At 47.0% G+C, this 27011-nt stretch overlaps 1 protein-coding gene across 2 annotated transcripts; it reads right to left on the minus strand.

The window, feature by feature from the left end:
* Positions 1 to 1376: 1376 nt before the first annotated feature.
* Positions 1377 to 23478, minus strand: SEPTIN5 (septin 5). Of its 2 annotated transcripts, none has more exons than XM_063143713.1 (11): positions 23125 to 23478; positions 15923 to 16019; positions 13325 to 13411; positions 12102 to 12225; positions 9512 to 9646; positions 8269 to 8386; positions 7766 to 7867; positions 7066 to 7162; positions 5010 to 5145; positions 4224 to 4326; positions 1377 to 2166 (listed from the first exon to the last, which is right to left on the minus strand). In XM_063143713.1, exons 1-11 carry the CDS (start codon positions 23476 to 23478, stop codon positions 2110 to 2112), a joined length of 1410 nt encoding a protein of 469 aa, XP_062999783.1. In that variant the 3' UTR covers positions 1377 to 2109. The 2 variants fall into 2 exon arrangements, with proteins under 2 accessions (XP_062999783.1, XP_062999784.1); XM_063143714.1 differs by lacking the exon at positions 23125 to 23478 and adding an exon at positions 22981 to 23068.
* Positions 23479 to 27011: the final 3533 nt, after the last annotated feature.

The raw sequence follows: 27011 nt of genomic DNA on the forward strand, positions 1-27011 counted from the left end.
GAGGCAGCTGCTTCGGTCAAGAGTTGCTGAAAAGCACTGAGGCACCGGAGAGAGCAGGACGTGACGTATAGCCTGCCCTACGCATCCCACCCCTGAACTAGCCTGCTGCCCTCCAGCACGGCTGAGGACACTGTCCCCTCATTGAATTGTGATTGCACCGCCAGTCCAGCCAGGAAGGTGGCCTGTTGTCGTTTGCGCCATGAGCAGAATTTGGTGGAAAGGCCAGACACACATTTAACCAGGAATCTGGGGCCCTCTAGGTGTGCTTGGACTCCAAATGCCATCAACCCCCAAGCATTGACCTGGATGGGATTTGGAGTACAAAATCTGGAGGGCTCCAGCTTTCTCACCCCTGCCCTAAAGAAGGAGAGGGGGAGAGGGAGAGAGAAAGAGAGAGAGAGAGAGAGAGAGAGAGAGAGAGAGAGATGGGCACATGAAAAACAGACATACTCCCATGTCAGTTTGGAATTAAAAGGTGGATCTGGTGTATGAAAAAGCACAACATGCTCCATCATCCCCGGGGGTCCCCAGTGACTTTTCCCTTGTTACACACTGTACACAGAATGGAGGTTTCTGTAGTGTCAAATGTGAAATTTGGGGTGCAAGCTAGAAATGGTCCCTGGCCATAGGAGGATAAGAATGTACCCAACAGGACTGCCATCTTGAAAAACATTTTCCCAAACCACCACAGTCAAATCTGCTAGCCCCGTACAATTTCAGCTGGTGATATCTGCAAGGCCTCACTTCCTATTTTTACAGTCTTGTGCGTCAATCATATGTTTTCACCCACGTGTATTTTGCTTTCGCCCTCACTGCGGTATGGAATTGGTATTTGTAACATTGCTAGTGTCGTCTGCTAGCCTTAAGACTACAAAACCCAAGATGCAGCGCGACTGAGCTAAATCAGCCCGAAGCCACACAAGCATTTTATGGAGACGGTGTATGCACAGACTTCAGCAAGCCTACTTTCCAACTCCATGACACAAATTCCAGATAAGCAGAACCACCAATTTTGATCCAAAGCCTGCTTTAGATGGAAAGGCGGCGAAAACACTCAAGGCAACATGAGAGATTCTCGGGGAAAAGAGAGGCTCCGGGTGAGACTACAGGACAGCATACACACCCATTCATACTCTTCGCTTAGAATCCTGTTTCGCTCTCGGTTTGGCAAGGAAGTAAGCGCGGACGACCAGGACAAGGTAATGCCAAACCTCAAAAAAGCAAATCCTTCCTTACGGCTTAGGAGAGTCCAGCATCCACGCATCCCTCGGCAGTAGCATCCCTCTCCGTAAACAAGACCCGTGAGCGCCATTCTACAATCCCTCACAAACAGATTAATCTTGAGCTGTTTCTCCCCCACTAGTGCAAAAAAAAAAATGCCTCCCATTTCTTAGTTGGAAAAAATAAAATAAAATCCATCAGCCAGGAAGGTTTCGAGAAAACCCGCTGAAGACGAGCCCCGTACCGCCCTAAGCCCAACCAACTTCCTGCTCTTTCTTTCAAAGCGGCTCAGAAAAACAACAACCAGGAAATGCCCCAGGCGCGAGGTTAGGCCGGGCACGGCCCGTCTCGGGAGAACACTCGGCTTAGAGGTACCTTCGGCCTTGCAGGAACTTGCTGTGACCTCTGAAAGCTTGGTTTGGGTTTTTCTGAAAAAGGGAGGTATACAGAGGAGGAGGAATATGGGAGGAGGGTCACAGCACCTTGGTTAGGAGTAAACATCGACGTGCATTTTCCACAGAGTCCTCAAAATTCATATGCCACAGAAACGGAGATTGGCTTTCTCTTGAAAGACCGGAACGCTCCCGAAACAAGAGTTTAGTTACATCTAGGGAAGAGTGGGAAACAGTTTGGAATATTCTGAAGACGGGAAGGGTTTTTTTCAGTGAACTGCAAACTCTCCCAGCCCATCTCTCCGCCATCTTGCAAACAGACATGGCTACAATCGTACGAGAGAGAGAGAGAGAGAGAGAGAGGGTGCCACCCTTGCTCACAAGTCTTTGATTTTCTTTGCTTGGCAATGGGAAAGTCCTTCCTAGAGAGTTCACGATGGCTGCCGAACAGCCTCGACGAGGGGGACCCCCGTTGGCCTTCCGTCCCGGCTTCCTCTCACTGGTCCTGCATCTGCTGCTGCATTTTCTGCAACATCTCTTGCATTCTTCGCAACTGCAACGAGAAAAAAAGCCAGAGAGGCGCTGAAGCTCGGGGTCAACACTTTCGCATCCTGCCGTTCCACTAGTATTAATTGACGATATTTGTTGTTTGTTTATTTATTTATTTATTACATTTATATACCGCCCCATAGCCAAAGCTCTCTGGGCAGTTTACAACAGTTAAAAATTGTGAACATTAAAAAGTATACAAAATTTTAAAACCATCAAAAATATAAAAACAACACTATAAAACAGTATCCATTTAAATAACAACAGTTCCCTGGGGTCCATTAAAAAGCAAACTTAGCATATGTTGTTAAATGCTGTTAAATGCCTGGGAGAAGTGAAAGATCTCTCCCATACTAGAGGCATTTATTTATTTATTTATTTATTTATTACATTTCTATACCGCCCAATAGCCGGAGCTCTCTGGGCGGTTCGCATTCAAGAGGCTCATCTGTCAGGTATGCTTTAGGGTGGATTCCTGCATAGAGCAGGGGGTTTTACTCGATGGCCTTGAAGGCCCCTTCCAACTCTGCTATTCTATTCTGTTCTATGTCTTGACCTGGTGCCAAAAAGATAACAATGTTGGCACCAGGCGAGCCTCATCTGGGAGATCATTCTACAGTCGGGGGGCCACCACCGAAAAGACCCTCTCCCTAGTTGCCATCCTCCGAGCGTCCCTCGGAGTAGGCACTCGGAGGAGGACCTTAGATGTTGAGCGCAGTGTACGGGTAGGTTCATGTCAGGAGAGGCGTTCTGTCAGGTATTGTGGTCCCAAGCCGTGTAAGGCTTTATAGGTTAAAACCAGCGCCTTGAATTGGACTCGGAAGCATATAGGCAGCCAATGCAAGCGGGCCAGAATCGGTGTTATATGTTCGAACCTCCTTGTTCCAGTTATCAATCTGGCCGCTGCATTTTGCACAAGCTGCAGCTTCCGAACCGTCTTCAAAGGCTGCCCCACTTAGAGGGCATTGCAGTAATCTAATTTGGAGGTTACCAGAGCATGGACGACTGAAGCTAGGTTATCCCTGTCCAGATAGGGGCGTAGCTGGGCCACCAAACAGAGTTGGTAGAAGGCACTCCATGCCACCGAGGCCACCTGGGCCTCAAGTGACAAAGATTATTTATATACCGCCCCATATCTAAAATAGATTCTGGAACAGCGAACGTAAGAAATCAAAAGAGTAAAACTGCATATTAAAATGGCTCATTTTAAAACAGAACACCGATAAAAACAGTGGCTGGTCAGTTGAGCAATGCTTCCTGGAAAAGAACTGTTTTCAGGAGGGGCTGGAAGCAGCACACTGTTGGCGCCTGCCTGACTTCCAAAGGCAGGGAGTTCCAAAGAAAAGGGGCCACCACACTAAAGGCTCTTCTCCTGGTGGACTCCAACCAGGAACTAGGTCCATGTGGAACCGCCAGGAGCATGCCCTCGGTGAAATTAAACCTCAGTGAAATTAAATGCTGCCATATGCTCAACCAAGTAGAAAATGCTTTTAGCTAGGGTCTTAAAGATGGCTGGATTGAAGAACATAACAACATCAGAAGAGCCCTGCTGGATCAGACTGAGGGTCCATCTAGTCCAGCACTCTGTTCATGCAGTGGCCAACCAGCTGTTGCCCAGGGATCAACAAAGCAGGACATGGTGCAACAGCACCCTCCCCACCCATGTTCCCCAGCAACTGGTGCACCCAGGCTTACTGCCTCGGATACTGGAGGTAGCACACAACCATCAGGGCTAGTAGCCATGGATAGCCTTCTCTTCCAGGAATTTATCCAACCCCCTTTTCAAGCCATCCAAATTGGTGGCCATCACTACATCCTGTGCTGGTGAAGTCCATACTTTAACTATGCGCTGTGTGAAGAAGTACTTCCTTTTATTTATCCTGGATCTCCCACCCATCAGCTTCATGGGATGACCCCATTGGGTTCTAGTATAATGGGAGAGGGAGAAAAATGTCTCCCTATCCACCTTCTCCACACCAGGCATAATTCTGTACACCTCCATCATGTCTCCCCTTAACCTGGGCAACATCTCAAGCTACCCAGGGCAACACGGACCCTTACCTCTTCGTCCTTCATCTTGATCAGCTTCTCCGTTTCGGCATCCGGCGTCGGAAGGGGCAGGATCGGAATGGGGCTTTCTATCCTGTTGTCTTGAGTCAGTTTGCTGAAGCAGTGGGTTAAAGAGAGAAGAAGAGGAACACTTAATCCCAGCTGGACAGGAAGTTGCTCCACAACAACATCATCATATCAGCCTTCCCCATCCTGGGGTGCTCCAGATGTTCTGGATTTCAATGCCCATGAGCCCCAGCCAATATGGCCAATGCTGAAGAATACTGGGAGTTGCAGTCCAAAATATTTGGAAGGCGTTCATTTGGGGAAGGCTGCATTATTATTATTATTATTTATTATTATTTATTTATATAGCACCATCAATGTACATGGTGGTGTACAAAGTAAAACAATAAAATAGCAAAACCCTGCCGCATAGGCTTACATTCTAATAAAATCATAATAAAACAATAAGAAGGGGAAGAGAATGCACCAAACAGGCACAGGGTAGAGTAAAACTAACAGTATATAATTTGAGGACGGGATAGTGTCGCCTTGACAGCGCTAGCACCAACTCACCACTAGATGTCACTATTATTTGCAACTAATTATAATTTGGTTTCCCCCCCCCCCCCGCTCTGTAGCCCACCACAGTGGGCTGTTCGATTGTGCGAACCAAGTCATTGTTTTGTTTTCTAAGAAGCAGCAGAGTATATATAACAGCTGTGTCTGAAAGCTCTGGATCCACGCATACATGTCCACCGCCGGACGGAACAGGACATCTCCAGGGGGACCCACCTGGTCATCTGCTGGATGCATTGTGCTCGGTAGTTCTCGTACTGGACGTCGCAAGTGACGTCCTTCAGGTCGTGCATGTGCGTTCGGATCAGCATGTTCCGGAGCTTGACGAAGTCACAGTGCGCTTGGTTTTCCACTGGGGATGTGGCGCAAAAGAAGAGACAACACTTGAATTTCATATCTGGCGACAGGCAATATTTATTTATTTATTATATATATATCCCACTTTTTTTCCTCCGAGGAATAATAATAATAATAATAATAATAATAATAATAATAATAATAATAAATTTATTTCTAACCCGCCTCTCCATCCTGATCGAGGCAGGGAACAACAAGAAATATAAAATACATAAAATATTAATCAAAACACAGTATACATTGTTAGAACTTCCTAAAAACATACTGAAAGCATCCTAAAAGCATCCTAAAATTCCACTGGATAGGCCTGCTGGAAGAGATCAGTCCTTATAGCTTTCTTAAATGCTAAAAGACTGTGAAGTTGACGGATCTCCTCCGGCAGGCCCTTCCACAGTCTGGGAACAGCAGAGGAAAAGGTCCTCTGGGTTACACCTGTCAGCCTAGTTTTGGCTGGCTGAAGGAAGTTCTTCCCAGAGGACCTGAGTGTGCGGGGCGGATTGTACGGGAGAAGGCGATCCCGCAGGTAGCCTGGACCCAAACCATGTAGGGCTTTAAAGGTGATAACCAACACTTTCTACTTTGCCCGGAAACTAATTGGCAGGCAGTGAAGAGATTTTAAAGCTGGTGTAATGTGGTCACCCCTAGGTGTACCAGTGACCAGCCTGGCTGCCATATTTTGAACTAGTTGAAGTTTCCTGACTAGGCACACAGGTAGCCCTATGTAGAGCGCATTACAGAAGTCGCGCCTCGAAGTTACCAGCGAGCGCCAAGGCGGAGTACGTAATCCTCCTCCTCTCCATGTTATCCTCACAACAAAAATCCTGGGAGGTAGATTGGGCTGAGAGTCTGGGACTGGCCCAAAGTCAGCCAGTGGGTTTCCATGGCTGAGTGGGGACTAGAACCCGGATCTCCCGACTCCCAGTCCAACACCTTAGCCACTACGCCACACTGGCACAATACCTAGGGCCGAAGGTGTGGAGGGAGGAAGAAAAGAAAGATGGAAGGAGTGAAGGAAGGAGGAAAGGGAGGGAGGGAGGGAGGGAGGGAAGGAAGGAAGGAAGGGGAAGGGGAAGGGGAAGGGGAAGGGGAAGGGGAAGGGGAAGGGGAAGGGGAAGGGAAGGGAAGGGAGGGAGGGAGGGAGGGAGGGAGGGAGGGGAGGGAAGGGAAGGGAAGGGAGGGAGGGAGGAAGAAAGGAAGGAAGAAAGGAAGGAAGGAAGGAAGGAAGGAAGGAAGGAAGGAAGGAAGGAAGGAAGGACAAAGAAAAACAAATGGTGCTATAGATTAGGTTCAAATCCCTACTCCGGTATGATCCTCACTGAGTGACCTTTGACAGTGTCCCACCCCCTCTCTTTTTCTCTCTGCTTAACTAACTGATTTCTCCAGTTTGTGGCAAGGATAAAAGGGGTGGCAGGGCGACCCCTTGAGATCAATATAAATGAAATAAGTTTACACACACACACACACACACACACACACACTCTTTAGATTGGGGTGTTGCACTTCCTTCTGCCGAGGGCAAAATTCAATTTCAGAGAACTTCTGCCCGCCATTGAAGAGGTGGGCGCAGCTGAAAACAAAAGAGACCGGGCCAAAACTAAAAATAAATAACTAAAAATAAATACCAGCATCTTTTCAGTTCAATCTCTTCCTGCCATGAAATAAACCTGGAGAGAAGCCTTTCGGTTTTTTGGACTAGGGAAAGAACTTGCATGAGAGCCAAAAAAATTCATTCCCCGCCCCCAGCTACTGTGAGGATGGCAGCTAGACTCAGAGGGAAACGATGATGCCAGCATCTGCGTTAACAACGGAAGTGCTGACGCTGTGCCCCTCCGAGCCCTGATTGCACGATGCCACGGACTTCTCAAAGTCCTCGCGCTCCCAGGAGAGCTGCCTAGCTTTCAAGTCCACGACTTACCTTCCACAATGCCCCACGGGTAGAGGCGGCCCCGTACTCTCTGCCCCTTGGCTTCCACCACCGTGTTACTGCCGATGACCGCGAAAGGCGCACTCTCCTAGAACAGGAGGAGAACGGGAATTCATCACCTGATTTTGGTGGATGGTTTTCATGACGTGTCTTCGTGGTTTTGTTTTCTGATGTTTACCTAATTGATAAAACTCATAGGTGGCCTCGCACACATCACCCACGGTGGGGGCGGGGAATTCATTCCAACTTAGAAACTGCCAAGCTTTCTCCAAATTGTATTCACATCCATTCTTTTGTTACTAATGATGGCACCCATTTGGATGGCTTTAAAAGGGGGTTGCGTAAATTCCTGGAGGCGAAGGCTATCAATGGCTACTATTATTGCATTTGCACTTCTACCCCGCCTTTTCTCCTCCGAGGAACCCAAGGCGGTGTACATAATCCTCCTCCTCTCCACGTTATCCTCACAACAACAACCCTGTGAGATAGGCTGGGCTGAGAGTCTGGGACTGGCCCAAAGTCACCCGGTGGGTTTCCATGGCTGAGCGGGGAAACCGGATCTCCCGACTCCCAGTCCAACACTTTAGCCACTACACCACACTGGCTCTGATGGTTGTGTGCTATCTCCAGTATTCGAGGCAGTAAGCCTGTGTGGAAAATGAAAATAAAAATCCCATTGCTCCTTCCTCACCTTCAACTCTCGATCTTGTTGCTTGAAGTCCTCGTCTTCATCAGAATCGCACTCTGGAAACTGGTAAACTTTAATTCCAAATTTGTCAATCTCTTCCCGGATCTGCAGAAGGCGATCCAGTGGGGCGTCAAATAAAGAAGAAGCACAGACAGACGTTAGCCTTGGCTTGGTCTGGCAAAGGCACGCTTTCAAGGGTCCGCCAAAATGCTTTGCACTCAACATTCCAATAACTTCGGGGGCAAACTCCAGATACAGGCAAAGGCTGCTTGTGTGTTGTAGCCTCTGTAGCCTCCAAATGCTTTGGACTACAACTCCCATCATAGCTGACCTTTGGCCATGCTGCCTGAGGCTGATGGGAGTTGTGAGTCCAAAACATCTGGAGAGAGCAACGAGTCGGGGCAAGTTGGGAATTGCAGGGCTTTTTTTCGGTCGAATCATGCATATACGATTGCGTCCTTAACGAATCAAATTCAGAGCCCCCCTGAATTTTCGGCTCTGCTCACCCGCTCTTTTAGCTTCTTGATCTCGGCGGGAATGAGGCAGTCGGCTTTGGCGATGAGGGGCACGATGTTGACTTTTTCATGCAGCGCCTTCATGAATTCCACGTCGACCGGCCTCAACCTGCCGCAAAGAGAGGGCAAGTAATGAAATCAATCGCCCTGCTTCGTCCGACTCCTCTTCGCAGGGCTGTTATCGGAATTGTTTTTAATATTGTAATTTAAATGGAATATGTCTATATGTGAACCGCTTAGGGATGTTATTATGTTTACCGGTATATAAACGTCACAAATAAAGAAATAAAATAAATAAAGTAGGGGTGGGGGAAGAAGCAGAAGATCAAGAGGTGAAGCGATCATCATTTTCTCCTGCTATGGCAATGGGGACCTCCTTTATCATTTGTGCCAAAGAGAAAGCAATAATAATAATAATAATAATAATAATAATAATAATAATAATAATAATTTCTCACCCGCCTCTCCATTTTGATAGAGGCAGGGAACAACAGTAAATATATAGTCAGTCCTTCTCCAGCTTCATTGGCTGCCAGACCAGATCCGGGCCCGATTCAAAGTGTTCGTATTAACATTTAAAGGCCTAAATGGCTTGGGGCCAGGTTATCTGAAGGAACGCCTCCTCCCACATGTACCTGCCCGGACCCTAAGGTCATCCTCAGGGGTCCTTCTCCACGAGCCCCTGCCAAAGGAAGTGAGGCAGGTGGCTACCAGGAGGAGGGCCTTCTCTGCTGTGGCACCCCGGCTGTGGAATGAGCTCCCTAAGGAGGTTCTCTTGGCACCTACATTATATGCTTTTAGACGCCAGGTGGAGACCTTTTTATTCTCCCAGCATTTTAACAGTCTATCAATAAATTTTAACTTGGTGTTTTAAATTTGCAATTTTGCATTGCTGCTGTTTTTATCTGGTTGAGCTTTTATATTGTATTTTGTACTATGGTTTTATACTGTTGTTTTATACTTCGAATGTTTTTAATTTTTGTGAACCGCCCAGAGAGCTCCGGCTATTGGGCGGTATAGAAATGCAATAAATAAATAAATATAACATATAAAACTGAATTAAGAACATAATATACATTGTTAAAACATCCTAAAAACATTCTAAAACATCCTAAAATTCCCCTGGATAGGCCTGCCGGAAGAGATCAGTCTTGATAGCTTTCTTGAATGCTAATAGACTGAAGCTGCATCAGCATTTGCTTACCCACAATGCACCTGTGAGAGCCCATCTTACCCATGGCCAAAGGGTGAGATGAAGTAGAGGCAGCAGTGCACTCGGTTGTCTTGGATATTCTTCCGATTCAAACCACTCTCATCGCGGAAGTACTGCTCAAACTGCTGGTCGATATAATCCGTGATGGGCTTCCAGCTGGAGCAAAGTGTGGTGAAAAGGGGATGTTGATCAACGGTTTAGATGGTTTGGGAGAAAAAAGATGTTAATATAAATCTTTCGTTCCGTCGTCCGCTCATTGACAGGATTGGATTTTTTCCCAATGGCCTGAATTCGCGCCAATTCGCAGTCACAAAAATGTGCAAATCCTTGAAATGCGCAAATCTGACTGCTACTTTAAGATGATTACCTCAAAGACATATATATCTTAGGGGGCCCAAGTAACACTGGGAAGAAACTTGAAATTTGGCACGCTGATAGGTCTGGCTGTACAATGTACCAGAAAAATCTAAAAACATGAATTTGGGGGGGTTTAAGTATTTTTAAAGAATTTAATAAAAACCTAAGTTTATGCTTACAACTCCCAGCATGCATTGGGTGGAATTCCCAGCATGCCGTGGGTAGGAGGCCAGACTTACTGGTCTTTGGCGGCCATTGTGATTCCTAAAGTCAGTCAACCCAATTCCACATAAAACAGAACAACCCACATAAATGGGATGCATCTATTTGCGGTGCCTCCTCCCACCTGCTATGCGTGGTTTTAAAATCATAACTAGATACAACAGTGTGACTTCAAGGCAGCCCTGGACAGACGTTTGAGGGAGAGAGAGAGAGAGAGAGAGAAAGGAGGAGGAGGAGGAGGAGAAGCCACTATTATTATTATTATTATTATTATTATTATTATTATTTATTTATAAAGCACCATCGATGTACATGGTACTGTACAGATTACACAGTAAATAGCAAGACCCTGCCTCATAGGCGTTTTAAAGTTACCTCACAGGCCTAGGACTGCTCTACTTTACAGGGTTGTCGTGAGGGTAAGAGTAAAAAAAGAAATGAATTTAATTTGTTGAAAGGTTAACTCACAGGCCTAGCACCGGCCTGCTACTTTAAGATGATTACCGCACAGACATATATATATATATTTCTTCAATTCTAAGACACACCCCGTTTTTAGAGATGTTTATATGGGGGGAAAGTGCATCTTAGAATCGAAGAAATACGGGGGTTGAGATTCGCTTCCCGACTATATGTTATTCAGATATTTGGGCAATGCTGGGTATATTTTGAAAACATATTCTTAGGCTTGCATCTTTTTTTAGCTGGCAGAAAGGGTGTCGTGAGTCCTGACTGTTTTTGAAGTTTAGACAGCTGCTCCAGCCAAGGCATGATGGGGGGTGTAGGCATTTCAGGTAAAACAAAAAATGCGGTTTATCACAAAACTCTAATTTAAAATACAGTTCTTATTAAGACAATTTTCCATTTATTGTAACGAAACAATTTACTAACTCAACCAAACTAAAAAAAAAAACACCAACCAACCTAAAGATGAATAAGTTGCAGAGAAATTTATTATTTATCAAATAAATGCTATAAACATTATTCACGGACCCGAGCAACGCCGGGCATGCAGTAATAATATATTTATTGTTTTATATTGTTGTATAATGTTATCTGCACACTGCCCTGAGATCCTTGTGATATAGGGCAGGATACAAATGTTTTAATAAATAAAAATAAATAAATAAACGTCTTGGAACGTCTAACCCTGTGCCCATAGACACTTCCATTGGCACCCACCCAGTTCTTTGATCCTCTGCGTTTCCATTTTGTTTTTTAGATTTCATTAAATAAGGAGGCCGACATGCTGCAAAGTGACACTTCAGCCTGCAGAGCCATCTTTATTTCCCAGAATTATCCTGGGCCCCACGTGGCACTTTTGGCCAAGTCCCTTGTCTCCTGAGTCTCCTCAGTTTGCTTTCTGTGAAATGGGCATTGTAGCAGACAACTGCGGGGTCAACAGAGTGCTTTTGTGTTTTGGAACTCAGCTCCCCATCTCTGCCTTGTTCTTCACTTCTTGGGCAAACTGGGTAGTCTTCAATCGTAGTCCTACGTAGACTAATCCCATTGAAATGAATGGGTCTACTCTAAGTAGGACTAACGTTGGATGTTGCCCAGATGGTTTCTTTTAGCCTTGTGGTTTGTGGGTGGCCCCACCCACCACAGCAGCCATTTTATGAATGGGCAGGTCGCCCCGCAGCAGCCATTTTGTGAGAGCGCCTGCAACATTCTCTCAAAACTCCAAATGTGCCCACCGGCGGCACGCCCACCCAAAGGATTGGGCAGCTTTTGATCCAGTCCAGCCCTACAGCTAGGCAAAAGTTGAAAGCGGTTTCAAACTTGGCTAAGCGTCCGCGTTCCAAAGGGGTAGGGATCTCTGACCAGGAATTCCTTGCACCCTCAGAAAGCCACAGCTCCCAGGGTTCTTTGGTGAAAACCACAAGGGTTCACCCAGCTGAAGTTTGGCCTGGCAGATGGAAGATGAGTCAGATAAAAGAGAGGGATGGGTAATTAGAGGGAAGTCAGGCCAGGCCTCATAATTTACCCCTACGGCCGAAGCAGCTAGTTGAGGCAGGGGAGAATGACTCACCACTCAGTATTGTTAACGGCATCTCCAAAACCCGGGGTGTCGACTATCGTTAGCTTGAGCTTTACTCCCTTCTCCTCGATGTCCACTGTGTGTTTCACAATCTCTACTGTCTGACTGATTCTTTCTTAATATACGAAGATAGAAGAAAAATAATAACAGAGGTTAGCATCCGAGAGGGCTTCCCCCAGACCCAAATCACCTTTGCTATTTATAGGGTGACCAACTGTCAGGATTTCCCCGGATTTGTCCTGGTTTTTGTTCTTTCCATGGTGTCAGGGGGGATTTTCTATCATTTTCAATAATGTCCTGGAATGACACACCTTCCCCTTTAAGGCTGCCATTAGCATGGCAGGAGGGAGTGACATGCTTTCTTGAGGCACATCATTCCCCCACCCCGAGCTCCAATTGAGGTCTTAAAGGGGAAAGTGGGTCATTCGTGGACATTATAGAAAAGGCCCCAATTGGAGTGGATGGTGGTGGTGCAGAATGAAATCCTTTCCCCTCCTCCGCTCCAATCGGGTTCTTTAAGGTGGCGGGGGAATAACGTACTTTCTGCAGGACTCAGAAAGCTGCTTCCCCACACACACACTAGGTGTCCTCTTTTTTGGTTTCCCAAATATGGTCACCCTACTATTTAGGATCCATCTCCAGCCCCCGCCCCTCCTCTCCTCCCCAAAAAATGATTCTAGGAGCTGAAACGCCTCTTTCTGAGGCTTCACCTTCAGCCACAAATTCACACGGCGGCTTTAAAGCGAGTCACCGTCTCTTGGTCTTTCGGTCTTTCCCCTGCGAAATCTGTACAATGGGGCTAATGTAACTGGCCTATTTGATTTATTTTGGCAGAGCTGGAGAAAGGAAGAATCCCAATTGGTCCAGGATTCCACCTGACGTGTCAGTACGTGCAGTGGTTCCCACAGCCACCAAATATACAGCTGGCAAGGGGCGTGGCCAGGACATGCAGCAGCAAGGTGAGGATGGTTGTGTATAGGCCCCACCCACTCAGGAACATTCCCCAAGGCTCCTCTGCCTAAGGAAGAATCCTGATTGGTCCAGAATTCCTCCTCACATGGAAGGAAGCCCACATACACAGGTACCTCCCCCCCCCCAAGGGGTAACCCCCAAGACAGAACAACAACAAGATACTAAATCTTAACTAAACACTATGGATATGGAACAGCGCCACCTCTTGGCTGGAGGTGTGCCTTATGCAAACATGATGTTACCCTCTGCGTTGAGAAGCTTCCGGTCTTTGTAGAGGTCTGTCAGGAACAGGCTGTTCACCAAGGTAGATTTACCCAGGCCCGATTCTCCTGAGACACAAAACACAAGCACTGGGTTAGAGGACTTCCTGGGATAAGCTTTTTGATGCTGAATCCCACGACGATGCATTTGTGACCCCTTCTGGAATGGCACGCAGGAGTTACATTTTGTTCCGCAAGCAGGAGATGTTCTCATTCGGAATGTCCTTGGACTGACGGAGCCTCTTGGCTCTTTCCGTCTATTCTTCGATGCTCCAAGAAAATGCTCTTACATTGGAAAAGGATTCAGACACACTGGGCCCATTCAGAAGACACCTTAAACCATGGCTTTAACCACGGTGGTTAAGCCAGAAAGCCAGGTCAGTGTTCAGAAGACACCTTAAACCATGGCTGTAACCACAGTGAAGAAGGCTTTTTGCTTTATTCACCATAGTCAAAGCCAAGGTTCAAGGTGTCTTCTGAACACAGCCCAGCTTTCTAGCTTAACCACCATGGTTAAAGCCATGGTTTAAGGTGTCTTCTGAATGGGGCCAATGAAGTCTCCACTGGGGCATTAATGTGAATGAGGAGACACACACCGTAAGGCTAAAGGCAGAGGAGTCAAGACATACTTAGAAAGAGCCCCCCACTCCCCAAGAATGGCAGGGCTCAATCGTGGAGCATGTGAAGATCAAAAAGGACCCCTCCAAACATGTACAAAGTGCCTTCCCTTGCTAGTGATTAGGTCCAGCTTGCTTCCGCCCATCACATGCTAGAATGCAGGGAGTTAGATCCCAAAGTCTTGGGGGGAAATTCGGAGATGCAAGAAATTTACCTGGGCAAATTCAGCCATGGCAGTGAAGAGCAGTGGGAGACACAGAAAAGATGAAGAGGTCCACGTGCCATATATTCCCCACCCGGGTGTAGCAGAATGTGCTCTAACTTGAGCTTCATTCATCTGAATTAACATTTTTATAAGCAACAGAGATGGAATCAAGGTCATGTCAATACCAGGCGTGGACAATTACGCCCTCCGTGCTCACCTTGGTGAGCATGGCACAGCCCTCTGGCGAGCGTGTCCATGACAAAGCCTTCTTCCCAGCTTGGAAGCTGCAAAGGGAGGCAGGGATAAGTCCTGCAATTGAGGGGGGGCGTATGAAAGCATCCAGGAGAGAGAGGGGGTGTGGACAGGAGGCTCTAAGCACCACCGCTAAGCATCAGCAGAAGCTTGCGGGCTGTCGATGACGATGATCAGGGATCTGGAAACAAAGCCCTAAGAGGAGAGACTGAAAGAACTGGGCATGTTTAGCCTGGAGAAGAGAAGACTGAGGGGAGACACAATAGCACTCTTCAAGGACTTGAAAGGTTGTCACACAGAGGAGGGACAGGATCTCTTCTTGATCCTCCCAGAGTGCAGGACACGGAATAATGGGCTCAAGTTACAGGAAGCCAGATTCCAGCTGGACATCAAGAAAAACTTCCTGGCTGTTAGAGCAGTACGACATTGGAACCAATGACCTAGGGAATGACCTAGCTCTCCTACACTAGAGGCCTTCAAGATGCAGTTGGACAACCACCTGCCAGGGATGCTTTAGGGTGGATTCCTGCATTGAGCAAGGGGGGGGGGGGTTTGGACTCAATGGCCTTATAAGCCCCTTCCAACACTACTATTCTATGATTCTAGTATTCTGCAAATATAAAGAAAATTCTGTCAAGTTACTCGGTAAGAAGTAGTACTGTTAAATAACTTTAACACATAACTTGCTATCAGTATTTCTTTTTTAGCTCTTTCGCAATGATTCGTTGCACACACCCTTGGAACCCCTGCCCACAACATTTCTGGAGAAAGGCCAAGTGAATTGTCTCTTGACTGGGCTCCTGCAAACACATCCTAGCTGCTCTGGGCATTATGAATAAATACTTCACTGTGCAAGGGGGGGGGATGAGAGTTCTACACCAAGGAAACCCACTTTGTATCAAAAACTTCATGCACACTGTATGCTATCCTTGTGTTCATCATTTAAGCATTTTGACAACTGTAAATGTTAGCCCAATAGGCTGAACTAGAGGGTTTGGGTATTAAAAGAATGTCTTTGCACTCAGAGAAGAGGACATCAGGAAAAACTTCCTGGCTGTTAGAGCAGTACGACATTGGAACCAATGACCTAGGGAATGACCTAGCTCTCCTACACTAGAGGCCTTCAAGAGGCAGTTGGACAGCCATCTGTCAGGTAGGCTTTAAGGTGGATTCCTGCATCGAGCAGGGGGTTGGACTCGATGGCCTTGTAGGCGCCTTCCAACTCTACAATTCTATGACTTCTCTTTCCCATGGGTGGTTTCAGAAACGCCCCCATCCTGGCTTTCCTGCAGGGAAACTTGGGTGGGGAGTCCTTGGCTGTTGAGCCCATGCCTCCCTCATGACTCCCACCTGCCTTCCGCCAGCAGGCGATAGCGGGGAAACCGACAGCCAGAAGGTCTGGCATGGCTGGCAAAGACAGCTCCAAATTGCAGACCTCTGTTCGATCCACAGAAGACTCTCATAACAACACAAGAGTCCAAGGAGGAACCAGGAGGAATCCTCACCTGCCACCATGAGGGTGAAATCGAAGCCCTTTTTCACAGATTTCCGGTGCACCTGGTTGGGTAGGGTGGCAAACCCCACATACTGCTTTTCGTGGTCCTGCAAGAAGCAGATAAGCAGCCATTGGTCACAGAAGATACAGGATTGTGTTACATCGTTGGTAAGTGATGACAAGAGAAGGTAAGTGACGGAGAGAGAAAGGAAACTTCTCTTTCACAGAATGCATCATCCACATTTGGCCACAGAATGTATCATCCACATTTGACCTTTGCTGCCACGGCACGTGGCTGTGGCCACTGACTCAAATGGGCCTTAAGGGGAGTTAAAAAATATTTGCAGAGAAGAGATCTATCAACTGGTATTAAATTGTTCTTGTTTTTTAAAATCATTTCTCTTAGCTGACTTGCAGAGACTGTAGTCGAAAGTGCAGAGCATAAATACATTAAACAAAATAAAATGCATTTATTTATTTATTCGTTCATTCATTCCACATCTGTAATTGCCAAGAGGCAAAGCTGGGCAGTTCACAACAGTTAAAACCATAAAATACAACCGCATGACAAAACACAAATAATAATTAAAAAAACACTTTTAAACGTTTAAAAACTATAGTATAAAATCAATGTCAAAACCAGCAGCAGCATAAAGATCTAAAAATACAAGAACAGATTTAAAACAATAAAAACTGAAGGACTTAAAATGAACGGCTCGAATGATAAGAACTTCTGGAACAATGTATCCGAAGACTAGGCTTGAAGTTAGGAACCAAGTTACTCCTGAGCTCTGTACAACACATGAACACCATTCTATTCACACAGTGGCCAAGCAGATGCCTACAGGAAAACCACAATCAGAACTTGAGTGCAACAGCCTCTCCTCCTCCCTCCCAATCCCCTTTCCTTTTGTGTCATGTCTTTTAGATTGTAAGCCTGTGGGCAGGGACTGTCAAGAAATACTTTTGTAAGCCGCCGTGAGGGCCTTTTTTGGCTGAATGGCGGCATAAAAATCCTTAAATAAATAAAAATAAATAAACAGCACCCTCCCACCCATGTTCCCCAGCAACTGGTGCACACAGGCTTACTGCCTCTGAAACTGGAGGGAGAACATATTATAGAGCTGGAAAAAATGCAGAAAAGGGCAACTAAGATGATGAAGGAACTGAAGCATCTCCCCAATGAGGGAAGGTTACATCAACTGGGATTGTTTAGCTTGGAAAAGAGGAGGCTCAGGGGAGACATGATAGAGGTGTATTATTATTATAATAATAATAATAATAATAATAATAATAATAATAATAATAATAATAATAATAATATCTTGCTCGCCTCTCCATTTTGATCGAATAAAATTATGTACGGTGTGAAGATGGCGGATCAGGAGACATTTTTCTCCCTCTCTCATAATACTAGAACCCAGTAGGGTCATCCCACGAAGCTGATTGGTGGGAGATTCAGGACAGATAAAAGGAAGGACTTCTTCACACAGCGCCTAGTCAAATTATGGAACTCACTACCACAAGATGTAGTGATGGCCACCAATCTGGATGGCTTCAAAAGGGGGTTGGTTAATTCCTGGAGGTGAAGGCTATCCATGGCTACTAGCCCTGATGGTTGTGTGCTATCTCCAGTATTCGAGGCAATAGGCCAGTGTGCACCAGTTGCTGGGGAACATGGGTGGGAGGGTGTTGTTGCACCATGTCCTGCTTGTTCATCCCTGGCCACTGGCTGGTTGGCCACTGTGTGAACAGAGTGCTGGACTAGGTGGACCATTGGTCTGATCCAGCATGGCACTTCTTCTTATGTTCTTATCAGGGCTAGTAGCCATTGATTGCCTTATCCTGCAGCAATTTATCCAACCCCCCTTTTAAAGCCATCCAAATTGGCGGCCATCACTACATCTTATGATAGCAGATTCCATAGTTCCCATAATTCCACAAACACCCAGGTTCCTTGCCAGTACTCCAGTTACGATGGAAACGCATTTTTGCAATGACCAAGGAGGAATACAGGTATAATGGTGGTATAAAATCCGCAGCTAAAAGCTAGTCGAGACCAAAAATTGCTTCTAACAGCCTCCTCACCATGCTAAAGGGCTAAGAAGGGCTAAAATACGAAACGCAAAGCTACCGTCTCCTCAGTGTTTACTTTGGCTTCAGAATGAGGCAGGCCACTTCCTGATGGCCTCAGGGGTAGGGCTGGGGAGGCAGACAGGAGCTTCATGGGCCTACTTCTGCCCATGGAATTCCAAATTTACTCAGCAGACAGTCTCTGAATGCACCATTCATAGCTCTCGAGAATTCGAGGAGGTCCCGTTGGCCGCTCTCTGCTCCTGCTACACAGAGGCTTCTTTCTCCATCATGGCTGGGTTTTTCCAATATCTTCTGAGCTTGCGTCCCACCCAAGTGTCTCCATCCATCATTCCTCCACTTCCTCAGTTCCAAAGTTTAGGAAATGGGCCTTGGTAAATGGACAGGGCTGGCTCTAGTGGGTGGCATAATTGGGCATTTGCCAGGGGGCCCAAGACCAGCTGAGGGCCCATCAGCCTAACCATTCTACCCTTTCCACTTGGCACACCATATCCAAGAAGAATTCTCCATTTGCATGTTCCAGGTTAGGGAGGCCCGACGCCCCCCTCCCCAACCTTAAAGCCAGCACGGCAAACAGACTCTAAAGATGGACATGCAATGTTTACTTTCTGAAATCTGTACAAAGAGGACATGACATTTCAAACAACTCTAGAGCTCAGATCTGCCTGTGGGTGTGACTGAGGAAGCTGATTTATGCTGAGTCAAACCAGTGGGCCATTTAGCACACCCCCAAATTCTGGGAAGGGGTGAGAATTTCAGAGAAATTTCTCAGCGGGGTGGGAAACGAAGAGGTGGGTCTAGTGTCAACACATGGCAACTGTGGGCAGCTGCCAGTGCCTCACTGCCCCCAACAGGGTCCACCAGCACTAACATATCTCCCTGGTCCTCCATGCCAGGAAGCTGGGTCTGCTAGCCTCCATTTTGATTTCCCATAATGCCCCAGAGTGATACAAGGTCAGACGGTTTCACTAACGTTTAGGAGATTTCGACATTCTTGTAATTCGAAAACATTGTTTCAGGTCCTACCCTGTAGAGCATGGGTTTGAATCTTGTAGCATTCCAGCAGTGGTTGGACTCCAACTCCCATCAGCCCCATCCAGCATAGTCAGGAATGATGGGAATTAGAGTCTAACAACGTTCCTAGTATTATATATAGGAATCACTCCTGGTTTTAGTTCTGCTGTGGGTGATATTTTAAAGTTTTCAAATTCGATTTTTAAACTTTTCAATTTTGCTTTTAAACTTTTCAAATTTGTTTTAGGTTTAAATTGTAAATCCCCTTGGGGCTCCCATTTGGGCCAAAAGGTGACTCATACATTCATAAACAAACAAAGCAAACATCTGGAGGGCCACAAATTCCCCCGGCCACCACTTTGGTTGTAGAGCAACAACAGAGAACAAGTTTGCTCCAACATCTGGACTCTTAGGAATTGACTGGGCTCTTATTTCATTTATGCTGCAATGGGCCTGTCCAGCAATGGCTTCAGAAACAGGGGCGTGAAAGCAAAGAGGCTGTAAAATACTTCTTTTCATCAAGTTAAGACTTTTTAACAGAATGTAAATGTTTGCAGCCTGAACTTCTGCATGCTTGCTCAGAAGGAAGCAAGAATAGAACTGCATCCTTGGTAACAACCACTACAACAAGAGAGGCAGTGTGGTGTAGTAGTTAGAGTGTTGGACTTGGGAGACCTGGGTTCTAGTCCCTGCTTGGCCATGGATGCTCACTGGGGGACTTTGGGCCAGTCACTGACTCTCAACCTAACCTACCTGGCAGGGTTGGCTGCGGAATGCTGCAAGTTGTAAGACTTTTTTTTTCCTAACCGTGCATAGGATTATGCTCTTAGAATAAGGGGAGAAATGCACAGAAAAGCCAGGAAGCCACCAAACCATCGGCACTAGGGGAAAGGGGGTGTGGCCAGGGAAAGGCAGTGTGGCCAATTAGCAAACCCCAGAGGGCCGAACTGAGACCCCAGCTGGTCCAGAGCGGCCAATTGGCCTGGGGTTCAACACCTCTGAAATAGGGATTCTTCCCTGCTGGATAAGGACAGCTGCAGCGCACGCATGATGTTTCATTTGAAATATTATCAGCCACCCTTTTCCCGTTACATTTTATCTTCTCACGCCAAGGCCGGTACGCCCGGTGGCCCTCAAGGGCAACATTGTCAATGGGTTGGAGAGTGGTGGTTGTTTTTAGACAGTGCAGCCTCAGTGTTAGAAACGCTAGAGATGATTCAGTTTTTAAATCAGTTCCCTTCCCTGATTTGGCAGTAGAGGCTGGTGGCTCCGACAACAGCAGGGGCAGTAAATCTGCCCCGAGTTTTAGTCAGAACTGATCAACTGATCAAGTAGTAGATGATAGCGCTTCTCTGCTTGGTGTGCTGTTGCCAGTCAGAGCTGGGAACACGGGTCTAGATGGCCAAATAGTCTGAGCTGGTATCAGTGGAGACTATTGGTACCTCTGATGCCAGTTCCAGATTTCAGTCAGAACTCTAACGGAGCTATCCAAGGTGTGAAGGACCTTGGAAAGCTCCTTTAAAGTTCTGACTGGTTCTCACTAAAACCCAGAGTGGATTCACAGCCCCACCGGCATCGGAACCACTGATCTATACACATTAGGGAATCAGCAATTATCTAGAAAGGTGGTGGGATTTCCCTCGCTGGAGGTCTTTAAGGAGCAGCCAGACAGCCATCTCTTGAGGAGGCTCTAGGCCTTGATTTCCAGCATTGTGCAGGAACTTGGACTCCCTAGTTCAGGGATGCGGAAATTTTGAGCTTGTAGGAACTACTTTGTTGTTGTTGTTTTACTCCTGAGGTTATCTGAAGGAACGCCTCCTCCCATATGTACCTGCCCGAACCCTAAGGTCATCTTCAGGGGTCCTTCTCCATGAGCCCCTGCCAAAGGAAGTGAGGCAGGTGGCTACCAGGAGGAGGACCTTCTCTGCTGTGGCACCCCGGCTGTGGAATGAGATCCCTAAGGAGGTTCGCCTGGCACCTACACTATATGCTTTTAGACGCCAGGTGAAGACCTTTTTATTCTCCCAACATTTTAACAATCTATAAATTTTAAATAACATGGTTTTAAATTTGTCATTTTGCATTGCTGCTGTTTTTATCTGGTTGAGCTTTTATATTGTATTTTATATTATGGTTTTATACTGTTGTTTATACTTTGAATGTTTTTAATTTTTGTCAACCGCCCAGAGAGCTCCGGCTATTGGGCGGTATAGAAATGTAATAAATAAAATAAAATAATAAAATAAAACCCGGAAGTCCACGAATCAGCTGCCACATCTCATGAGCCACACACCATCTCTACCAGCCAGATGTTTTGAACTACAGGCCCCATAATCCCTGACCGCTGGCCGCAGCTTGCTGGGCGCTACACATGAAGGGAATGCTGAACAGCTCTCCCTGCTACACGGGAAAGTAACAACCAATAAGAAAGCCCAGACAGGTACAAAAGAGAGACATGGAAGAGAGGAGGAGAAACCAGGAAAGATGGTAACCAAACCGCAAAACACCAGGAAAAAATGGACAAAGATGGTTTCTCCACCACCACTCTGTGCTTTTCAACTGCTTCTACATTCCTGACGTGTGGGCCTCCTCAGATTTTTTTGAAAATACTTTGTACATGTGCACTCCCGCATTTTAAACTTACTTAAACCATAGCACCATCGTAACGGCAGTTCTAAAATGGAGTTTGCTTCCTCTGCCCTGATGCTCAACATATTTATTTAGGAATAAACCATTGTTTTGTTGTAGACAAAGATAATCTATATATGTTTTTAATGAATGTAAGAAAATGGGCATTTGTAACCATGTAAGAGCCACCTTGCTGGCCATACCCTTGATCATAACACCAGGGTTTTTAAAAATAATAATAAGAAGAAAGGTAATTGTGAGAGCCGCATCAGCCCCAGTAAATCCTACTATTTCATCATAGGTCCCCACTAGGCCCCAATGTTCAGTCCAATGTGTGCACCCCTGGGATTAAAGGGCCCTTCGCCCCTTCATCACACTTCTGACGCCTTCCTTTCTGTCAAACGCTTTGGATGACCGGCGAGGCATAGAACAAGGAGGCCTCCTGAGACGCGCCATGTAAATTCTAGCCGCCTGCCATCTGTCTCGTTCTTAGCAGGCAACTTTTGTGGCTCTCTCTAGCCTCTGGACCACAGCCTCCAGCCAAACCGTTCTCCGTCTGGCTACCTCCGTCGGGCCTCGATAGCATTCTATAGGAAAGCTAGACTCAAACCAAAGCAGCCAATGACAAAAGGCAGGAAAGCTATTGTCCACCTCCCACCCAATTCCCGGCGTGCAGCGAATCCAAATTAAATGCACACGCATCGTCCATTCCTGTTTCGCACGCCGGTGAACATCAAACGCCCTGACACCAATATATGCATATAACACACATACACACACACACATAATAGTTGCCCCCAATTGGCTCAGAAACACACACTCATAACCCTATCTCTCTACGCATGAATGTCCACACACACACACACACACTCATTCACCATCCCCACATCACCTGAGTCCGTCCAGCTATAGTGTGCAAATGATATGAAAACACACCACTGGTCAGGATCCCCCACAGCAGAAGGAAACAGAGAGAGGGGAACCAAGTCACACACACACCCCACACACACATATATACACATGATGGCTGATGAAATGGTTGCCAGTTAAATAACACACACGCAGGGGAAGCCATTCAAGCATGGCGTGCATGCGTGTGTGTGCCCGTGTACGTGTGCATTTTATTTTATTTTTCCCACCCCCGTTAACCTCAACCAACCTGAGCAGCAGAGAAAGCCCTTGGCTAGGACAGGAACACAGACACAGGCTGGGATTTCAGGGCTTGCCTTTTACAACCCATCACCGCTCCGTCCGTGCTGCCCACCCTCCCCGCGTCCCAAATTCCGGGCCTTGAGCTCTTTCTCTTTTTTTTTTAATTTCCTCTCTCCTTACCGGCTTCTTTCTGCCGTTCCGCCCTTCGGGAGTCTCTTCCTGAGCGAAGTGCTTCGCCTCGGGCACCATGCCTGCCTGCCTGCCTGCCTGCCTGTTCACCCCCCTTCCTCCCGCTCGGATATTACTATAAATATATCCCTGTACCTTCAGCTTGGCGGAATGACTTCGCTGGGTCTGAGTCCGGGGCGAAAGCAGCCTCTCTACTAATCGCTCCTGAATAATGATTGAATCCATAATAACCAACGGCAGGCCAGAGCGGGAGTCACCATCGGCCAAAATAAAGAGAAAGCCCAACCCATATGCTCCCTCCCAGCTTTGACTAAATCCATAAGGCCACCCCCGCCCACACACACACACACAGAGAGAGAGCCTGGGCCTTTTCTGCAAGGCACAGAGCTCCAGGAACAGCCAGCTGGCTAGAATTTCCTGTGCTTCCTTTGCAGCCTTGCTCACAGCAGAGGGTGGAGCAGGAAAACTAAGTGAGGGGGACACAGACATCTGCAGCTGAGAGACGCTTCGCAGGTGATATTTCACACCCAGAGAGAGAAAGAGGACGCTAACAGCAGCGTGGTGCAATGGTTAGAGCGTGCTGGGCAGAATTTGGACAGAAGAGCATTTTGACCAAAAAGGCCCAGGTTCAACACAGTGGCACCGCTGGGATAGCAATGCCCAAGGGCTACACTTCCCTGAGGGACGGAGAGATTGGTAAAACCATAAAATCCACAACCGTAAAATTACCTAACTGTATCACGGGATGCAGAGCTCTACTCCTCCCTGTTTCCTTTTGTGCTGAATTTGCGCAATTTGCTCGGGAATTTGCGTAAATTGTGGAACCCATGGGGGGAAATGCACAAAATGTCAGGAATCTCCCATCACGGCTAGCAGCCATTGATAGCCTTCGCCTCCAGGAATTTATCCAACCCCCTTTTAAAGACATCCAAATTGGTGGCCGTCACTACATCTTGTGGTAGTGAATTCCATAATTTAACTATACTATGTGTGAAGGAGTACTTCCTTTTATTTGTCCTGGATCTCCCACCCATCAGTTTCATGGGACGACCCTGAGTTCTAGTATTTTGAGAGAGGGAGAAAAATGTCTCCCTCTCACATTCTCCACACCAGGCATAATTTTGTACACCTCTATCAGGTCTCCGCTTAGCCTCCTTTACCTGCTAAAAAGACACCAATTTAAAACAATAAAACCTGAACACAATTAAAAACAAGAACATTAAAAAAAAAAGTAAAACATTTTTTAAGAAATCCTAAAGAGAGCAAGTCAGATGAACAGAATGTTAACCCTTTGAGAATTTGTCCTCACGTGACAAGGACAGTGATTTTGAGCAGGAAATTGGAAGGTCTGGAGCACATGTATTTTTGACAGTCATCTGGAAATTAAGATGGATAGACAGACAGATATAGTGGGTTCGCACAACATGCTGACCCACACTCGATGGTTGAGTGTGGGTTGTTGTTGAACATGGGTTGTTTGTTGAATTGTCCGTTAGTGTGTTGTCTGAACTCAGGACGTTTTCCACACAGTGGCTTGTAAACCATGCAGTGTGGGTTGTTTTTCTCAAACAATCTACCTAGAGCAGGGGTCCCTAACCCCCGGGCCACGGACCAGTACTGGTCTGTGGCCTGTTAGGAACCCGGCCACGCAGGTGAGCTGCTTTCACACCCCCACCCGCACCCCAGCGTACCTGGACGCAGGGCGCCATCTTGCCTGCCCAGCCAAAGCAAAGCCAGGACGCTGAGGTGGGGCGGGCGGCTTTGGAACGGCGCACCCAGCTGGAAGCCACTCTGGGAGAGTGAATTCCGGGCGCGCCATTCCGAAGCCGCCCGCCCCAGCGTCCTGGCTTTGCTTCGGCTGGGCGCCCACCCAGCCGAAGCGAAGCCAAGGTGCTGGAGTGGGGGGGAGGCTTCCCAAAACCATCTCCTCAACCCCCCCTCCAGTCCGTGGAAAAATTGTCTTCCACGAAACCGGTCCCTGGTGCCAAAAAGGTTGGGGACCGCTGACTTACAGAATCCATGGTTTGTTGTTTGGTTGTTGAGGGTAGTTAACAAGCCACTCTGTGGAAAACACCCTGGGTTCAGACAACACACTAACCATGCTTCAACAACAGCCCACACTCAACCACTGAATGCGGATTTGTGTCTTGTGTGAACAGCCCCAGTGAGAAAGAAATGGTGTCTATTTGCAAATCAGGCCCAGGTGGGAGTTTCAGGAGCATTCTAGATCCAACAGTACCCCATACAAGAATTTCATTAGGCCAGCCTTCTGCAACCTTGGCCTTCAACTTCCATCATCCCCAGCCAGCTTGTCCATTTGTCATGCTCTTTGAGAATGATGGGAATTGTAGTCCAACACATTTGGAAGGAAACAGGCTAGGGAAGGTTATAAATTTATTAGGTTATAAATCTAATGGACTCAGACAGCTATGTGAATACATCTGTGATGTCTCTCAGCAACTACTCCACTTTGGGACGTTCCTCAGCCTTCTTTGACTTGGCTAACTTGGCTGCTCAGTAACCTGGCCAAATCACAGCCTTGACGCCGAGACAGCCTGTGAGTTCGAGTCTCGTTGAAACTACGACAGGCGTTTTCCTAACAGCCTCGATCGTCCAAACCAAACATAATAAATCAATCCGTTCCAGAGCCTGCCTCACCAACGAATGCACAGAAAAAGAGACATTAAAGAAAGAACAGACCTAAACAAGATACACATTCAACCTCAGAGTGTAATGAGGATCTGTCTGGCTTCTCCCACAAAGACTTTTTTACTGGTGCATTGTGGGAAAAGCAAGATGGCATCCAGAAAGCGCCAAGGGCCCGAAGCAACACAAAAAGTTACCTGCTGCTAAGAGGCAAATTTGGCCTTCCAGGGCTCCCCAGAGAGCCACGCCTCCTTTCCTTGGTCCCGCCCCCTTTACCCCTGGCCACCAATTGCCCAGCTTTTGTGTAACTCCCAGCACCGCCACTTCTAAAAGCTGGAAGGTCTTTACTAAGGCTTCACTACTGGCAGTAAGAGCATTAAGGTCACTCAAATAGGCAGGCTATTTTGGTGTTTTGGCCAGAGAGTGAATCTGGGGCTTTCCCCATGCACATAGAATCATAGAATCATAGAATAGCAGAGTTGGAAGGGGCCTACAAGGCCATCGAGTCCAACCCCCTGCTCAATGCAGGAATCCACCCTAAAGCATCCCTGACAGATGGTTGTCCAGCTGCCTCTTGAATGCCTCTAGTGTGGGAGAGCCCACAACCTCCCTAGGTAGCTGATTCCATTGTCGCACTGCTCTAACAGTCAGGAAGTTTTTCCTGATGTCCAGCCGGAATCTGGCTTCCTTTAACTTGAGTCCGTTATTCCGTGTCCTGCACTCTGGGAGGATCGAGAAGAGATCCTGGCCCTCCTCTGTGTGACAACCTTTCAAGTATTTGAAGAGTGCTCTCATGTCTCCCCTCAATCTTCTCTTCTCCAGGCTAAACATGCCCAGTTCTTTCAGTCTCTCTTCATAGGGCTTTGTTTCTAGACCTCTGATCATCCTGGTTGCCCTCTTCTGAACACGCTCCAGCTTGTCTGCGTCCTTCTTGAATTGTGGAGCCCAGAACTGGACGCAATACTCTAGATGAGGCCTAACCAGGGCCGAATAGAGAGGAACCAGTACCTCACGTGATTTGGAAGCTATACTTCTATTAATGTTAATATCTACTCTACCTCTCAACTAGCCCACAGGATTTCTACAGAAAGGCTCTCTCTTCCATTATGAGCATTCACAGATTGGGAATGTCAAGGCAATGAGAATGGAGCCCTGCCTTTCTTTAGATGTAACAAGCGGGACCTGCAAAACAAAACAGTCGCAAATGTATCCTCATCTCTTAATAGAAGTTCCCAGCCGGCCATGCCCTTCTCCAGTACTCCATTCCAATTTGCGCATTCATTTTTCTTTCTTTCCCAACTGCCACTGCATATCCCATAACTACTGGGTGTGCTCAGTCTTCACAGGGCTGGTTTTTGGAAAGTTCTGCTCCATTA

The sequence above is a fragment of the Elgaria multicarinata genome, chromosome 18 (genome assembly GCF_023053635.1).
Source record: "Elgaria multicarinata webbii isolate HBS135686 ecotype San Diego chromosome 18, rElgMul1.1.pri, whole genome shotgun sequence".
Lineage (NCBI taxonomy): Eukaryota > Metazoa > Chordata > Lepidosauria > Squamata > Anguidae > Elgaria > Elgaria multicarinata.